General features: G+C 42.8%; 1 protein-coding gene across 1 annotated transcript; it reads left to right on the plus strand.

The window, feature by feature from the left end:
• Nucleotides 1-4,530: 4,530 nt before the first annotated feature.
• Nucleotides 4,531-5,254, plus strand: LOC134168019 (ATP synthase mitochondrial F1 complex assembly factor 1-like; the record flags this gene model as incomplete). Its single annotated transcript, XM_062627364.1, has 1 exon — nucleotides 4,531-5,254. A coding segment is annotated over exon 1 (669 nt), but the record flags the coding sequence as incomplete, so codon positions are not given.
• Nucleotides 5,255-18,613: the final 13,359 nt, after the last annotated feature.

Consider the following 18,613-nt stretch of genomic DNA (forward strand, 5'->3'; position numbering starts at 1 on the left):
TCAAAATCTGTCCAATCTCATCTAAAGTTATTTTAAGCACCATCTTTTCTATCATATTTCTTCTAAGATCATTTCACAACACATCTCATGGCTGGGAACTAGGTCCTAATATACAAACTAAATTTACTCCGAATGATTCATGAAAACTTTACTTATGAACTCTTCATATGAAGTGGTATGATAATTCTAAAAATTGAGTACCTAGTCAAGTGTCCTGAAATTTCCTGTATTGCTACTTTGCTTCTTATTTATGGTTAGTTTACTAGTTAGGGTTTTGCTGTTTTTTTTCCTTCTATTGTCTTTGTTTGCTTTATTCTATCATTGTGATCGACATAGATAAATCAGAGCTACATGCCACACCGAATTCATTTGGCTCATTCAAGATTCATGTAATTTTGACTTGTAATTAAGGCATAGGTTTATAAATTTTTTAACCCTCATGCTACTCTGATCTGTTGCTTCAAATTGAGTGACATGAGATTCAGTTCCTCACCTGTAAAATGGATGCAATGCAAAATGAGAGGAAAATACTTCTATTTTGGCCTATTCAAGCTGTCAGCTCTCCAGGAAAGAGTTAAGAAATAGTCAAGAAACAGTCACATGATGAGAAATAATCAACAGTTGAAAATCATCACAATTGGGCTGATTTATTACTCTCTTTAAAGAGATATGCACATTACTCCTAGAAGAATAATTAGCAGTTAACTGAATTCAGGCAATACAAAAAGTATTTCCTAATGTTCTATCTTTGAGTTTCTCACAGTTGTTTGCGGCACTTCAGTTTTATTGCCTTGCAGCTATCAAAACACTTTGAAAATTCATCAGAAAAGTTCCAAGTATACCCAGTTGTGCACCTGATCTGTCTAAACAACTGATTTCTGTCTTTATACATTGGTCCCCGTGCAACATTAGCACCTGCCAGTAGTAATTGAAGCCTGGCATCCCAAATAATAATTTTCCACAAAATTTGGAACATTAGTTGCTATTTTCAGTATAAAAATAAACAAGTCTATGTATGAAAGCCTGGAGATCACTATATAAGACAGAGTATACTCCCAAGCCAGAGAAAACACTTAGTTAATTTATTCCATTTGTATGCTACAATTTCGTGAAAAAAAATATGCAGTGGAGTTCCGATGTTAACTAGGTTTGAATTTTTTTTCATAAGAACAATTTAATTGAGCCTGTTGAAAGCCACACATTTAGTGGTACCTGAGCTTAGAAATAATGAAAAATATTCAATATATTTGACTACAAATAAGTTAATTTCATAAAAACAAAGGACAAACAAATTAAACAACAAATTGATTTGTGTTCTGATGTAAGTTTCAATCCAGTGCAAAGAAGTTCAATTTTTCACATGCTGAATAATGTAGTTTTAAATCAATTGAATTTTTTCTTCTTTCATAATCGAACTCATTTAATGGAGAAAAAATGCAGTTATGTATCCCAGTCACAGCTACAGGTTGGGCAGAGAAAAGATTCAGAGCAGCCCTGCGGAGAAGCACTTGGGGGTGTTAGTCAAAGAGAAAATGAACATGAGCTGGCTTCAGTGTGCGCTTGCAGCCCAGAAAGCCAACCGTATCCTGGGCTGCATCAAGAGGAGCGTGACCAGCAGGTCAAAGGAGGTGATCCTGCCTCTCTACTCTGCTCTCGTGAGACCTCCCCTGGAGTATTGTGTGCAGTTCTGGTGTCCTCAACATAAAAAGGACATGGAACTGTTGGAAAAAGTCCAGAGGAGGCCACGAGGATGCTCAGGGACTGGAGCACCTCCTCTATGAAGACAGGCTGAGGAAGCTGGGGCTGTTCAGCCTGGAGAAGAGAAGGCTGCGTGGAGACCTCAGAGCAGCCTTCCAGTATCTGAAGAGGGCCTATAGGGATGCTGGAGAGGGACTCTTCATTAGAGACTGTAGCGATAGGACAAGTGGTAACAGGTTAAAACTTAAATAAGGGAAGTTTAGATTGGATATAAGGAAGAAATTCTTTCCTGTAAGGTTGGTGAGTCACTGGAATGGGTTGCCCAAGGAAGTTGTGGATACTTCATCCCTGGTGGTGTTCAAGGCCAGGTTGGACAGAGCCTTGGGTGACATGGTTTTGTGTGAGGTGTCCCTGGCCACGGCAGGGAGGTTGGAACTAGATGATGTTAAGGTCCTTTCCAACCCTAACTATTCTATGATTCTATTCTATGATTCTATTAGCACAGCTGTACTGTCAGCACTGGAGTTAGTGGAATTCTCCAAGGCCAAGCATCACCAATCTTTCATCCATTCAAGAGGAAAACATTAAATGACAGAAGTAATGACCTCATCTCACCTTAACAGCAAGTGTTCATTTTGAGTTTATCTTATAAACACCTACAGGGTGTTTCTCATTCAGTCAGTACGGGGAGTAAGACTCATCTGATTAAGCACGCACATTCTCATTTGAGCAAGATAATGGACAGTAAGTTAACACAGGCAATAGCATCCAAGATGCGCAAACCTGTATTAAGAAAGCTTTCTGAATCCCATTTCTGACTGTAGCTCAGGCTCCAAATATATGATACTGCTATTCTATGATTCTGTGATTTCCACCTTCAAGGAATTGAGGTCACATTATTCTCTTCAAATACAGCAGTTCTCAGATTCACTTCTGGCTTTTTCTGTGAACCTTGCCCAGCAAAGTAGACTCTTTGCCCTAACAGATAGCTTTGGTAGAGTAGAATGTTCCCCTTTCTGCTTTCCTTTTCCTCAAAAGCAGACTTTTTCAATGATAAGATGATTTCCCCATAGGCAGGGAGAGGCGTAACATCACTGGGACCAGAGGTTTGGAACTGCCTCAGCAGCTTGCTTTCTCAATAGGTGGCCAAGCAAAATAACTTGGTTTAATGGTGCTATTCCAGCACTTAGTTCTTTGGCACTTATCATAAACATTTTCTAGATAGAAAACAGGTGTTCCAACATGATTCACTGGGCAGAATGAAGAACGATTCCCTCCCTGGCATCACTGTACATGATGTATTCAATGATTGCTACTTTCTGATCAAGAATACATTCACTCATCCAGAAGAAAGAAATCCATCTGGTTATCTAGTCAGGAATGAGCTGCTCAAACAGAAAGTCATTACTTTGGTGGGGAGAAGGGAGGAGTGTCTGGAAATATGGCTGACTGAACAAGTGTTGCTTAACTTTAAAACCAGAGAATATTATGTGGCCATAATATTCAGGAGTTTGTTTTTTTTTCATATGGGGAAGCATATGTAAGTGGTAACAAAGAAGATGAAAGATGGAAGGAAAAGGGGGGGAGAAAAAATAATCTAGGAATCAAATTCTTACCCAGTATATGGTATTATTCCAGAGGCAATGAAGTTTGCTGACTCATGTCAAGTGAGAATTTACTTCTGCAGATAGAATCACAGAATCATAGAATGGTTTGGGAGAAGGGACCTTTAAAAGTCATCTAGTCTGATTCCCCATGCAGTGATCAGGGACATCTTCAATTGGATCAGGTTGGAACAGGATGGAGCTCAGAGCTCCATCCAACCCAATCTTGGATGTTTTCAGGGATGGGGCACCTACCACCGCTCTGGCAACCTGTGCCCATGTCCATCAACTTCATCGTAAAAAAAGTCTTCTTTATATTTAGTCTGAATCTCCCCTGTTTTGGTTTAAAACCATTTCCCCTTGTCCTATCACAGCAGGCCCTGCTAAAAAGTTTGTCCCTACCTGTCTTATAAGACCCCTTTGAGTATTGAAAGGCCTGTAAAAGGTCATTCCCCCACCTGTATTGATACTGGGGGTTGCAGGACCTTGTACTTGGCCTTGCTGAACCTTGTAAAGTTCACATGGTCCCACTTCTCGAGCTTGCTCCGTATAGAATGGCATGCCATCCCTTAGGCGCGTCAAACACCACTCAGCTTGGTGTCATCTGCAAACATGATGTTGGTACACTTGATCTCACTATATCCTTGAAGAAGACATTAAACAACACTGGATATAAAACCCGATTTTTATAATCATTAATGCAGCAGTTGCACTAAAAGGTCCACATTGCCCTTAATTGACTGGAAGCACTCAATTTCCTCTTCCAAACACAGAGAAAGACTTCAGCATTTTAGCTAGTCTCGCAACAACTGTTTGTAGATGCTGCTTTCCCTAAGGCTGATTACAGAGTACACTCTTAACACCTGCATCACCTAGAAAAGCTCAAAATTGGCTTTGGATGAAGGGCGAATGATTTTGTGATGAACAGCATTTAGTGCAATGCCATGGTGATGGTCATAAGAGATTCTGGAATTGGCACTAATTTTTGTATCTAAGAAACATTGAAAATAACTTTCCAGGATATTAACTTTTATTTTCCAGGAGCAGGCCTACTATAAATGTTATTATATTCTTTCTTCTAAGAAACAGGTAAAAGTGCTCATTTACTTTATTTTCTCTCAAGAATTGTATTGGAAAACTAGCACTCCACCACCATGAATTCAAACCAGAGGGTAGCCCCCATAATTCTATTGTGATCTATAATATATCTTCCTGCCTCTATGAAGTACTGACATAAGATCCAGGAGCTACAGAGATCCAGTCCAGATGTGTTTGAATCCTGCATGGAAAAAAGAACTGAAGTGAAAAAGCAGCCTATGAGGTACTCCAATAAAGGAGAATTTATCAGATGCATGGAGGAAAAGGCAAAAGGCTTGGGCTCAAAGATATCTAAGGGTGGAATCACAAAGGACAAGACACTTGATTCAATTCTGAGAGTTGAGATGGTGAAAGAAAAGTCAGCGGAGGAGATAAAACAGATTTGGAATCAGTATTTTTCTGCAAAAGACATGGTTTATGCTGCTATTCCTGCAGAGAAGTTTGATTTAATATGGAAGAGAGCCCAGAAATGTTCATCGTTTCTATATGCTTTGCAGAGAAAAGAAGGCTACAAGTTCTTTGTGGGGCAGTGGTCAGGAACGGAATTGCACTTCGCTTCCCAAATAAACATTCAGACCCAAGGTGAAACTGCCGCTAGTCAGTTGGTCCTGTACCATTTCCCCGATCTACAGAAGGAAAAAGAGGTAGTTCTAATGACAGCAGAAACGGACTCCAAGTTCTTGGTGGTACATGAAGCACAGTGCTTGGGGAATCAGGTGCAGCTTTTCTATGCAACAGATTATTCTGAGACCTATGAACTAGTGGAGTCCTTCAACCACGCATCTAGTGAATTTAAATATATGTCAGTTATAGCAGAGCTTGAGCAAAGCAGGCTTGGAAGAGATCTGAGACCTCTTAAATTTAAAAATTTTAACCATGACAAGTGCAAGGTCCTACAGCTGGGTCAGAGCAATCCAAGGCACAGCTACAGGTTGGGCAGAGAAGAGATTCAGAGCAGCCCTGCGGAGAAGCACTTGGGGGTGTTGGTTGATGAGAAACTTAACATAAGCCAGCTTCAGCGTGCACTCGCAGCCCAGAAAGCCAACTGTATCCTGGGCTGCATCAAAAGGAGCGTGACCAGCAGGTTGAAGGAGGTGATCCTGCCCCTCTACTCTGCTCTTGTGAGACCTCACCTGGAGTATTGTGTGCAGTTCTGGTGCCCTCAACATAAAAAGGACATGGAACTGTTGGAACAAGTCCAGAGGAGGGCCACAAGGATGATCAAGGGACTGGAGCACCTCCTGTATGAAGACAGGCTGAGGAAATCTGGGGCTGTTCAGCCTGGAGAAGAGAAGGCTGCGTGGAGACCTCATAGCAGCCTTCCAGTATCTGAAGGGGGCCTATAGGGATGCTGGGGAGGGACTCTTCATTAGGGACTGTAGTGACAGGACAAGTGGTAACAGGTTAAAACTTAAATAAGGGAAGTTTAGATTGGATATAAGGAAGAAATTCTTTCCTGTTAGGGTGGTGAGTCACTGGAATGGGTTGCCCAAGGAAGTTGTGAATACTTCATCCCTGGTGGTGTTCAAGGCCAGGTTGGACAGAGCCTTGGGTGACATGGTTTTGTGTGAGGTGTCCCTGGCCACGGCAGGGGGGTTGGAACTAGATGATGTTAAGGTCCTTTCCAACCCTAAATATTCTATGATTCTGTGATGCTGTGAATGAGTCCATGATAGCACTCGGAGTGCTCCATTGGCAAATCCATGGTTAATCCACCACTCGGATGCAGCATGAAGTTTCTGTTCCCCTCATTCAAAATGTGTATTAGAAGAGGAGAGGAATCGAGGAAAGCAAAAAGTGTGATCAAAGACATGGAAGAGCTGTCTCATGAGAAATGACAGCGTGACTATTCCCTTAGTAGCCTGGAATTCTTCTAATGGGAAAAGAGGTTATTTAAAGGGGATATATGACAGAGGGCTATGAAATCATGAGTGGCATTAACCAAAAGCATAAGGAGCAGCTTTTGACTGTGTCTTCAGTATAGGAACCAGAGTCAATTAAATCAAGTGAGTGAGAGCCCAGTTCAAAAGGAACAAGGGAGTACTTAGATCTTCACACAACAGGTTGTAGATCTGTAAAACTCCTTGAGATAGGAGCTCAATGGATGCAAGACAATTTCACTGGTTTGAAGGGAAACTGGACAAATAAATAGAGGAAGGATGCATTAGGGATTACTGAGTAGGCTAAATAGAGGCATAGGATGGAAGCACCACAATTGCTTGCTCTGCTCTTACTTACTCCCAACATATCCATTTTCAGCTGTGGCTGAAAACAAAATGGAAGATAAATGGACCACTACAGCCATTTTTTATGTCTTTGGGGACTTTTGCCACTGAGTTTAGAAGCAGCAATTCTAGTCTTTTAAACCATAATTGATTCATTGATTTATTTAGGCCATTCTCAGTATGCACAGAATAAAATAATTATCTCCTCCTTGGTTTTCAAGTATCTTCCAGACATGTCACCAGTTTACTTTTTCCTTCCATTTTTAAGCCAACTGCCTTTAGAAGAAGATAAATACTTTGTTTTATTGTTGAGAACTTTATCATAGAATTAGTGTGGTTAAGTAGAATAAATATCGTTAGATAATAGGAAAAGATTTCATATGAAACATTTAAGTTACAGGGAACAGTGACACTCATGATGTCATCTGTAGCTGTACAATTTCTTTCCCATCAGCTTGTTAGCCCATGTCATCACTTGTTTTTGTCCAAGTGGAGTTTGTTAAATATGACAGGAAATTTGGGAGGGTGATATAAGCTTCAATTTATTCTTACCCCATTGCAGTCTGCAGTCAGAGTGACTTTATCCTTACACATCAGATTTTGTTGGAGAAGGAAGATGCTGGGATTATGTTTTACCCCATTAAGTTAATGCAGAAGAATCTAATAAGACTTGCATTGTTCCTTGTGAAATCATAAAAGCATAAATGAGATGTATCAGACAGATCCCACTGTATATTCATGCAGACAACTACAGCTATTCTGGTGCATTGCTAAAGAAAAACTTATCCATTGTTTACAGTATTTTTCTATTGATATAAATGAGCAATTGAAACTAAATTACTGAGATGTGCTTTCTACTGCAGTTTGAGTCACCCATATGTTCCAAAAAGGAGGTCTTTTCTACTTAGACCAAAAATTCCACAAAGGACTGAATTATGAGATATAAATCATTTCATTTCTCTGAAAGGAAGGGGATTGTTTTTATACTCTTGCATCTTTCTGTCCTTCCTGTAATGACATTCACACCGTGTCACCTAGAATTAGTGTCATACAGGAACAGTTTGAAGCAATCAAAGCTTCTATTTTAGAAAACTACAGAAACTTAGAAGGAGAAAGCCTATAAACATATGGTGTTTAGACAGGTGTTCTGTAAAATACAACTTTCCCCAGGTGAAGTTGCTGTCAGTGCTTTTAATCAAAAGAATACAAAAAGAATAGTCTGTCCATTTTCTTCCCCCTCTTCCTTGTGTTTTATTATTATGTTATGAAAAATAGAAGTCATGACCAACTTTTACATTGTGTTTTTCACCAACTAAAGGAAGGAAGAGGGCAGGTGGAAAATAAAAGTTCTATGAAGTGTAAGAGAATTACAAGGGCAATGAAAGTAGAACTCCTTACTGACCAAGGAAGGAAATGTAAATGACTTGGTCTTTCAGTGGCTGACAGTCCCCCAGAGCTCTCATCATCTTCTCCGTATCTTCCTTTTGAGGTAAGCTAGTGAGTAAGCATGGGCATGCTGGGAGCAAACTCAAAGAATATAAAAGGAATGTTAGTTTTGGTTTGGGTTTGCACTTGAAAGAAGGTATATGAGGTATACATACACACATATCCATCTCCCTAGAGATTTCATTGCCATTACTGGGACACCAGTCATTCTCCCTTTCCTTTACTACTAAATTACTATTGAATTCTACCAAAGTTATGCCCCCTAAGTGTCTCTACTATTTTGCATGCAATGCAGGCTCTGAAGCAAAAATCCTTAAGAAACAGATGAAAAGTGAGACTGCAATTCTTTTCCAGACTAATTCACCTGAATTTGGACTTCTATATGCAATGCCTACATTTGTGCTAGATGTTCAAGCTCGAATCATGGCAACCTAGGTTCAAACATATATAGGGTGTTACCTGAAATTATTCAAGGCATCTCAATTGCAGCTGTGTGCAAGAGACCCAGATTTCTTTGGAGATGCGGTGGAGGTGAGGAAGGATAGCTTAAAGCTTGTGAGACATTCCTGGGCACACACCTGGGCTACTGAATCAAGACTGTAGTCACATAGCCAATAGAGCCCCAGACTGCAATTCAACTTAGCTATAGCAAGTGCCTACTGCCTGGTCAGCTGAAAGATGGGCTGCATTACTGTCTCTATTGACTGCAATGAGACCATGCAGTCCTAGACAGAATATGCAGAATTATATACACCAAAATTAACTCAGTAGATCCAATTAGCTGGTTCCAGCCAGCTCCAACATCCCCACCACAGGACACAGCTCAGTCCAAATCTATGCTTTCCTTTTGACCTGGGTCTGATTGATATCTGTAAGTGCTCCACTTAAACTGTCTAATTTCAGCACTCAAGTTCTTCAGAGACTTAAAATCCCACTTCCACCTGCAGGTGTTTCAAGCCTGCCACTTTCCTTTTGAACATGCTATTTAAAGTTGTCCCTGAAAGAAATACACCCATCTAGAATTGTTTATAATAATATGAATCCTATCAGCAAGCAGAAAATGCATCAAAAGCTGACAATTTGTTTTGAGAAAAAGAAGGGGAGATATCGTGTCCTGTGGTGAGATAACATCCTGATGTTTAAAACATTCAGCCAATCTTTTCAGACTGCTGCCTCTCCAGGAGAGGATTTGCTTTATTTTTGTTGTGTAATAGCTAACTTATTAGAGCTTCATCTCCAGCTGGATCTTTAGCCACTGGAGCTATGCAAGTAATAAACGCTTTCTGTATCTTTCCATCCTCTCTTTTTACCTTTATTTTTTCACAGTAGGTGGGCTTTCATTGACTACCTGAAATAATTGACCTACAGAAGCACCAAGTTGTTAATCAACTGTTTCTACATGTGTATCGTCCTCTGTTTCTTTTTCTTAACTGAGAATTTACCCTCTAACAGAGCTTCCTACATTTACGTTGAATTATTTGTCTGACAGAAGCAGAGATTAGAAAATCTCATCCCATTTTAGACTCACTGTCAGTGTTCTGAGCAAGTAGAAAGGGGGGAGCAGGGAGCAGTGGATGCCCACATGAACAACAGTGCTGGGAGGTTACCAAGCAACAGGACAGAGATATGTCAAAAGGGCAAGGAAGATGGGGAAGACAAACAAAAATGTAGACAAAGGATTGGAGAAGATGAAGGGAGGCATCATGATTGCCTGACCTCCTTCTTATTTCTTACCTGGAGTTGCAGTGGTGTCCCTAAATACAGGCTGTGTAAAGCATCCCAATTTATTTACATGGAGAATGGAGAAAGGCTGGTGGGCTACCTGATTGTCAAAGGATTATTCTGTCAGCAGTACACTGAGTGAATAGAATGGGACACAGTGTGCATATGAACATGAAAAGCACGTGTTTTTTGCTGGGAGAGAAGGAGTCACAGTGCAAACAGATCTTGTTGCAATATACACAGAGTAAAATATATTAGAACCTGATTTGACTTCAGAAAAGTTCACAGTCCACAGAACAGCTTAAATTTGGAAGTTATATTTTCTTGGGGTTATGAATGTCTTAAAATATGCTCTTGCACCTGTTTTCTACACCTTTTTCTCTACCCAAATCATTTAAATTAGATCAGCTTTCTTCAATGCGAGAGACAAGGAAAAGATGAGATGTAGAATCACTATCTGCCTACATCAATTTTTGCAAGAGAATTTATGTCTATCAGCCCTTTAATGCATATTCTAGTCCTTTGTTTGGTTTCCAAGCTTGACTGAAGTGGGATACAGTAAATGCTTAAGGAACCATACTTATTTGGATAGCAATATGGCAAGATAAAATGTCAACAGTTGTATTCAGCTCCTCTTATATTCTTTGAGTAAACTTTAACAACCCCTTGATAAACATAGGAACCTGGTATTTTGTTTCCCTGAAAGGAAAGGTTTCCTTATATGCATTCCTTGTATATAAAGAATAGGGAACAAGTTTTTCCCATGACATTACTAAAGCAGCTTAAATTCATGGGGTTTAGTCTTCTCTTCTTGAATATGAATTGTCAGAATTTATAGTATTACATCTAATTATTAACCTAAACCATCTGCATAAGTATTTTGTGTTGCCCAATACTGTCCCAAGATGTTTATTATGAAAATTATGACGTAAATGTAATAGTAAATGTAAAATATTCTGAAATACCTTGTAGCTAATCTTGTCTTCCTATCATGCCTTGTTTTCACCTTTGTCAGTATCTTTTCATGCATTGCAGGAAACTGAGAACGGACTTTTGAGCCTTTGGCAACAATGATCCAGCAATTCATGTGAACAAGTCAACTACCAGAGAGTGATGTTTTTAGAGCTTGGGGTTTAGGGAGAAATAGGAATTGCTCCCTCCTTGGAACAATAAAGCTGAAAAAGGACAATGACCATTGGTAGGTGCTGTTTTCCTCAGTAGTTCTTAGTGGAAAATAAAAGTTTGAGCAAAGAAAACAACTCTAAATGCTTTTAAGTCAGTGTCTGCCACACCAGTGACATACAAAGAACTGGCTTCCTTGTTATTCAGCTCCCATTTCAAAGCATTTCCACAAGGTTAGCTTGAGGGTGAGCTGCACCAGAAGGAGACTCCATCATGAGGGCTCAGCCCTTTCTCACTATATCTTAGTGGCAATTCATGTCACACATTATTCATTATAGAGCTCAGGGGCTCCCAGAGAGGTGTGTCACCTGCACTTACAAGCTATAGAACCATGGTCTTCTTACCTCTTAGCCTTTTATAAACTCAATTTCTGTGCAGCCTTTTATACCCAACAAGATGCCATGTGATTCCCCCTCTGATAAGCTTTGACAAAGTTTCCCAGAGGGGAGAGCACTAACATGTATCATTCTCTTCTTGCATATCTCCCTCAGTAGCTGGTAGGAATTTCACTGCAGTTAAAAAATGTGACATCAGAAAAATAAAATACATTCTGAAGATAAGAAATAACCCATCAGGTTAGTTTTTCTTTGCCCTGTTTGCCACTAGAATGCCATTCAAATTGTGAGATGCCCTATTTCAGGCTGTGATGCCTGTTCATTTATCAGAATGGATATATATATACCGTGCACACTTTAGAGCCACTCATCTGGCCATGAACATAATCAGCGCAAAGAGAAAAGCTACAGATTGCATCTGCCAGTGAAACAACCTCCTACCACCCTAATTAAAATAAATAAATATATAAAGTAACTCCACAACTCAATTACCTCTGAGTAAGCCACAGGCTGATATTTGTTCTCAAACAAGATGATCATTAAGGCAATTTATGTTACTTAAGAAAATATATATATTTCTGAGTTGAAATAACAGCAAAACAAACTGATCAAGTAAAAACCTGTGGGAGTGAAAGAGAATACTGTAAATTGGGACACCAGACTAGGCAAAGAAAGGCAACTGCCTGGAGAAAGTGGATACATGAGGTATTCTTGGAGCTACCATAGGAAGAGCTTTTCCAGAAAGTAGAAAGCACTTCTTGTATTTTCTAGAACATGGATGCAAATTCAGATGCTCTAAGTCGTTCAAATGGAGTAATGGCCTGAATGTAGGACTGCTGTATTGTATCCTAAACCATAACTTTTTAGAAAGAGGACACAGCAGGGGATGGAGGGAACAGATGATCCCGCATCTGCCTGTTGTGGAGCTAATTTTGTAAAGGTTGGAAGAGTACTGTTCTGATTGCTGTCAGAGGTGAAGAGATTTGGCTAAGATTTTTTAATGAAATTGTTAGAATATGATGCTTTATCTTAGCCAGGCCGCTTCATGAATTTTAATCAGAAAAGACTTTTTTGTTCAGGGTAAAATTTCCATCGAGAGAAAAATCTATGCTATAGTATCCAATATGCTGATGATTAGGCCCTCTGTGATCTGAAATCTTCATTCTCTGTCCCAGCCTAACATCTTCCCTGTTACCAGTGACTATTTTAACTATGTGCTAACCACAACATAGACTCCTAGTTCCTTTTCCCCAGATCCGCATACAAGGGATTTCCAAAGATGTTTTTTCCAACCCAAGGCAAAAGAGCAAAAAGATTCTCAAAACATTGAACCCACAATTGGAACTTACTCCCAGCAAGTTCTTACAATCTTCAGGTCATCAAGAAAGGTTGGAAAATTGCCACTTCCCAACTCCTGTACTCCCAAGTCATCACCATCCAGTGCCATGCTAGACCACGCATCTTTGCTTCAGTTTTACTCGCATTAAATAAGAAGGGCACGAGGTTAAAACAGCCATGTCTTTGAAGACTGATTTGCAACGGTGCTTTATTCTTGTCATCTGGGGCATCTGTCCTGGGTTCCGCAGTAGCAGTCATGTTTTTCCTTTGTGTTAACTGGTACAGTGCTGTGTTTTGACTTCCAGTTTGAGAACAGTGTTGGTGAAGCCGATGTTCTCGGTTGTTGCTAAGTGATGTTTACCCTGACCAAGGACTCTGTGAGGCTCATGCTCTGCCAGGGAGGAGGGGAGGCTGTGAGGAAGCAGAGACGGGGCGCCTGACCCGGGCTAGCCGGGGAGGTATTCCATACCACAGCACGTCATGCCCGGGGTGAGGGGTAACTGGGAGTGACCCGGAAGGACAGGGGTTTCCGGGTGGAGCTCGTTTCTCTTGGCCGGTGGTATCGTATTCTCTTCCCTTGTTATTTTCCCTTATCATTGTTGTAGCTGATAGTAGCGGTGGTGATTTGTTGCTGGACTGTTTTTGTCTCAACCCGTAGGAGTTGCACTCTCTCGATCCTCCTCCCCGTTCCTCCGGGAGCGGGGAAGGGGAGAGCCCCGGTGCGGGGAGGCAGGGGGGGGAGACAGACACGGACCTCGATTGTTGTCAGCTCGGCACCACTCACTGGGAGTGAGTGAACAAGCTACCTGACTGGGTTTAAACCACGACAGTTCTTTTTGGCGCCCAACGTGGGGCACGAAGGGTTGAGATAAGAACAGATCTGACTGGATTGATAGTCACTCATCACAATGCTGATTTATTGGCTCTCAAGGTTGTTCCTCTTGATCTCACAGTTTCAGTATATGATATCTTACGTCCATCCGGTACTTGCTGTATTAGTGTTTTTCAAGTATGGGGCTTGGGCTAAGGTTTTTATCCCATTGTACTTTATGGTAATGACTTGTAATACAATAGAATCATTGATCATGAAATTGATCTGGCTTATGTTCCCAGTGTGGTCACCACCTTTATACTTTGGGAGGTATATGATGGAGGTGCTTAGCAATTACACATCTTTTTTCTCCTTCTCAGGTGCTCAACCTGGGAAGGAGACATCCTTTTACCCTCCTAGTCGTCCCCCCAGACCATTTACATTTGAGAGTTTTGAATTTTTTGAATGGCCTTTTAATGCTGTTGAGACTTGTTTGCTGATGGTGATGGGAATCACCATGCTAACACGCATACAGAGTGTGTTTTACCCACTACTGATTTCAAGAGTTAAGCAGATTCAGGTTTGGGTCTTGTCTGGGGTCAAACGACGATGTAGGAGGACCGAGAGATTTTCCCTGAGGCTGGACAGCCATGAGTGGCAGGGTGTGTGGGATAGTATGGGCAAGTATCTAGGTCAGTGGGCCCCTCCAGTACTTTGGAATTTCACTACTGAACAACTGCAAAATCCAGAAGAATTAGTAAAACACTTAAATGAGGTGTGTGGTCATTCTGGCCATACCAGAGATGGACAAATCATGGCAACGTGCTGGGGCTTGGCCTATGCTTACAGGGCCTTGTTCAACACTATCCAGCACCTTCAAAAGGAAAAGAATGTCGGCGGATCTGAGGGCAAAGCAACAGTCGCTACTCAAACTTTGGCTGCAATGAACAGCACAGCTGTCCCAGTGGCAAGTACAGCAGCTGCTCAAACTTCAACTGCAACAGACAGCGCGGTTACCCCAGCTCCAAGCACAGTAGCTACACCACCCCCAGTAACAAGTACAGTTGCTACTCAAACCACAGTGATAATCACTGCAGCCAAACCAGAGGACCAATTCGTACCAATATCAGTTGCCCCTGTACGCAAGAGAACAAGCAAAAAGGAGGCAAAAAGGGTGAAGCGAGATGAAGAACCAATGAATTCACCACCCGGTCCAGAATCTGATCAGGAGTCATCATCACATGACGAAGAAGAAGAAGAAGAGGTAACTTCTCGACCTCGGACCTCAACCGAGCTGCGGAATATGCGAAAAGATTTTACCCGTCAACCAGGGGAGCACATCATCACCTGGTTACTCCGATGCTGGGACAATGGGGCTGATGGTCACGAACTAGAAGGTACAGAAGCCAAGCAGCTGGGATCACTTGCTAGAGAAGGGGGAATTGACAAAGCAATTGCAAGAGAGAAAAAGTCCCTCAGCCTTTGGAGGAGGCTCTTGGCAGCTGTGAAAGAAAGGTTTCCGTACAAGGACGATGTTACGAGTCGTTCGGCCAAGTGGAATACTATAGACAAAGGCATCCAGTCTCTGAGGGAATCGGCCATCGTAGAGATGATCTATCACATCAAGCCGAATAACGGGGATACACCTATAGATCCAGATGAAGTTGAATGTACACGACCCATGTGGCGAAAACTTACACGGAATGCACCGTCATCATATGCCCATTCATTGGCAACAGTAACCTGGAATGACATAGTACCACTAACAGTGGATGAAATGGTTCATAAACTCCGAGAGTTCGAAGACAATCTCACCCCTTCCATCATCTCAGCTGTGAAAAAACTGTCCCAGGACATCGAACAATTGAAGGACAATCTATCTGATTTATCCGGCTCCTCACGTGTACCAACACACGTCTCAGCTATTAACAAAAGGCGTCCTATTGTTCAAGAGAGGAGATACAGGAGGTATACGCCACGGGGTACCCTATGGTTTTACCTGCTGGATCACGGAGAAGACATGACAAAGTGGGATGGAAAACCTACTTCAGCTTTGGAGGAACGGGTGAGTGAACTGAAGAGGGGAGCAAGGGCCAAGACTGATCGTCCCATGAGAGCTACGGCTTCAGTCTCTGGTGATCAGTTTCCCAGATGGAGTGGAAGAGCTGATTTTACTCCAGCTCCTGTGATAAAGAAGAATAATCCCTTTCAACACGACTTAAGTGTCCAATGCTGTGACGACTGTTAGAGGGGCCCTGCCTCCAGCCAGGTGGAGGTAGGGGACAATCGGATTTACTGGACTGTGTGGATCAGATGGCCTGGCACATCAGTCCCACAGAAGTATAAGGCTCTAGTAGATACCGGTGCACAGTGTACCCTGATGCCATCAAGCTGTCAAGGGGTGGAACCCATCTATATTTCTGGAGTAACAGGAGGATCCCAAGAGTTGACTGTGCTGGAGGCTGAAATCAGCCTGACTGGGAGGGAATGGCAAAAGCACCCTATTGTGACTGGTCCAGAGGCTCCATGCATTCTCGGCATAGACTACCTCAAGAGAGGGTACTTCAAAGACCCAAAAGGGTACCGGTGGGCTTTTGGTATTGCTGCTTTGGAGACTGAGGAAATTGAGCAGCTGTCCACCTTGCCTGGTCTCTCAGAAGATCCCTCTGCTGTGGGGTTGCTGAAAGTTGAAGAACAACAAGTGCCAATTGCGACCACAACAGTGCACCGGCGGCAATATCGCACCAACCGAGACTCCCTGATTCCCATCCATCAGCTGATCCGTAGACTGGAGAGTCAGGGGGTGATCAGCAGGACCCGCTCACCCTTCAATAGCCCCATATGGCCAGTGCGAAAGTCTAATGGAGAATGGAGACTAACAGTAGACTATCGTGGCCTGAATGAAGTCACACCACCATTGAGTGCTGCCGTACCGGACATGCTAGAACTTCAGTATGAACTAGAGTCAAAGGCAGCCAAGTGGTATGCCACGATTGATATTGCCAATGCATTTTTCTCAATCCCTTTGGCAGCAGAGTGCAGGCCACAGTTTGCTTTTACTTGGAGGGGTGTCCAGTTCACTTGGAACCGACTGCCCCAGGGGTGGAAACACAGCCCTACCATCTGCCATGGACTGATCCAGACTGCACTGTAACAGGGGCAAGCTCCAGAACACCTGCAATACATTGATGACATTATTGTGTGGGGCGATACAGCGGAAGAAGTCTTTGAGAAAGGGAGGAAAATAATCCAAATCCTGCTGAAAGCCGGTTTTGCCATAAAACGGAGTAAGGTCAAGGGACCTGCACAGGAGATTCAATTTTTGGGAATAAAATGGCAAGATGGACGTAGACAGATCCCCACAGATGTGATCAACAAGATAACAGCAATGTCTCCGCCAACTAATAAGAAAGAAACGCAAGCTTTCTTGGGTGCAGTGGGGTTCTGGAGAATGCACATCCCAAATTACAGTTCGATTGTAAGCCCTCTCTATCATGTGACCCGGAAGAAGAATGATTTTAAATGGGGCCCTGAGCAGCAACAAGCCTTTGAGCAAATTAAACGCGAGATAGTTCATGCAGTAGCCCTTGGACCAGTTCGGACCGGACCAGATGTAAAAAATGTACTGTACACTGCAGCTGGGGAGAACGGTCCTACCTGGAGCCTCTGGCAGAAAGCTCCAGGGGAGACTCGAGGTCGACCCCTCGGCTTTTGGAGTCGGGGATATAAAGGATCTGAGGCCAGCTATACCCCAACTGAGAAAGAAATACTGGCAGCCTATGAAGGGGTTCGAGCTGCTTCGGAAGTGATTGGCACTGAAGCACAGCTCCTTCTGGCACCCCGGCTGCCCGTGCTGGGCTGGATGTTCAAAGGCAGGGTCTCCTCTACACATCATGCAACCGATGCTACATGGAGTAAATGGGCTGCACTAATTACACAACGAACTCGAATAGGAAATCCCAGTCGTCCAGGCATTCTAGAAGTCATCATGGACTGGCCAGAGGGCAAAGATTTCGGAATGTCACCAGAGGAGGAGGTGATGCGCGCTGAAGAGGCCCCACCATATAATAAACTGTCAGAAAGTGAAAAGCAGTATGCCTTGTTTACTGATGGCTCTTGCCGTATTGTGGGAAAACATCGGAGATGGAAGGCAGCTGTATGGAGTCCTGGACGACAAGTTGCAGAAACTGCTGACGGAGAGGGTGAATCGAGTCAGTTTGCCGAGGTGAAAGCCATCCAGCTGGCCCTGGACATTGCTGAACGAGAAAAGTGGCCAGTACTTTATCTCTATACTGACTCATGGATGGTGGCAAATGCCCTGTGGGGGTGGTTGAAGCAGTGGAAGCAGAGCAACTGGCAACGCAGAGGTAAACCCATCTGGGCTGCTGCACTGTGGAAAGATATTGCTGCCAGGGTGCAGAACCTGGTGGTGAAGGTACGTCATGTAGATGCCCATGTACCCAAGAGTCGGGCCACTGAGGAACACCAGAGCAACCAACAAGTGGATAAAGCGGCTAAGATTGAAGTGGCTCAGATGGACTTAGATTGGCAACGTAAAGGTGAATTATTTTTGGCCCGGTGGGCCCATGACACTTCAGGCCATCAGGGCAGAGATGCAACATATAGATGGGCCCGTGACCGAGGGGTGGACTTAACAATGGACACTATTGCCCAGGTTATTCATGAGTGTGAAACATGTGCTGCAATTAAACAAGCCAAGCGGTTAAAGCCTCTTTGGTATGGAGGACGATGGTTGAAGTATAAATATGGGGAGGCCTGGCAGATTGACTATATCACACTGCCACCAACCCGCCAAGGCAAGCGCCATGTGCTTACCATGGTGGAAGCAACCACCGGGTGGCTGGAAACATACGCCGTGCCCCATGCCACTGCCCGGAACACCATCCTGGGCCTTGAGAAACAAATTTTGTGGCGACACGGCACCCCAGAGAGAATTGAGTCAGACAATGGGACTCATTTCCGGAATAACCTTATAGATATTTGGGCCAAAGAGCATGGCATTGAGTGGGTATATCACATCCCCTACCATGCACCAGCCTCTGGGAAAATCGAACGGTACAATGGGCTGTTAAAAACTACACTGAGAGCGATGGGTGGGGGAACTTTCAAGCATTGGGATACACAGTTACCAAA

The sequence above is a fragment of the Pezoporus occidentalis genome, unplaced genomic scaffold, assembly GCF_034315485.1.
Source record: "Pezoporus occidentalis ecotype Australia unplaced genomic scaffold, CSIRO_AGI_Poc_V1 ctg3, whole genome shotgun sequence".
Classification (NCBI taxonomy): Eukaryota; Metazoa; Chordata; class Aves; order Psittaciformes; family Psittacidae; genus Pezoporus; species Pezoporus occidentalis.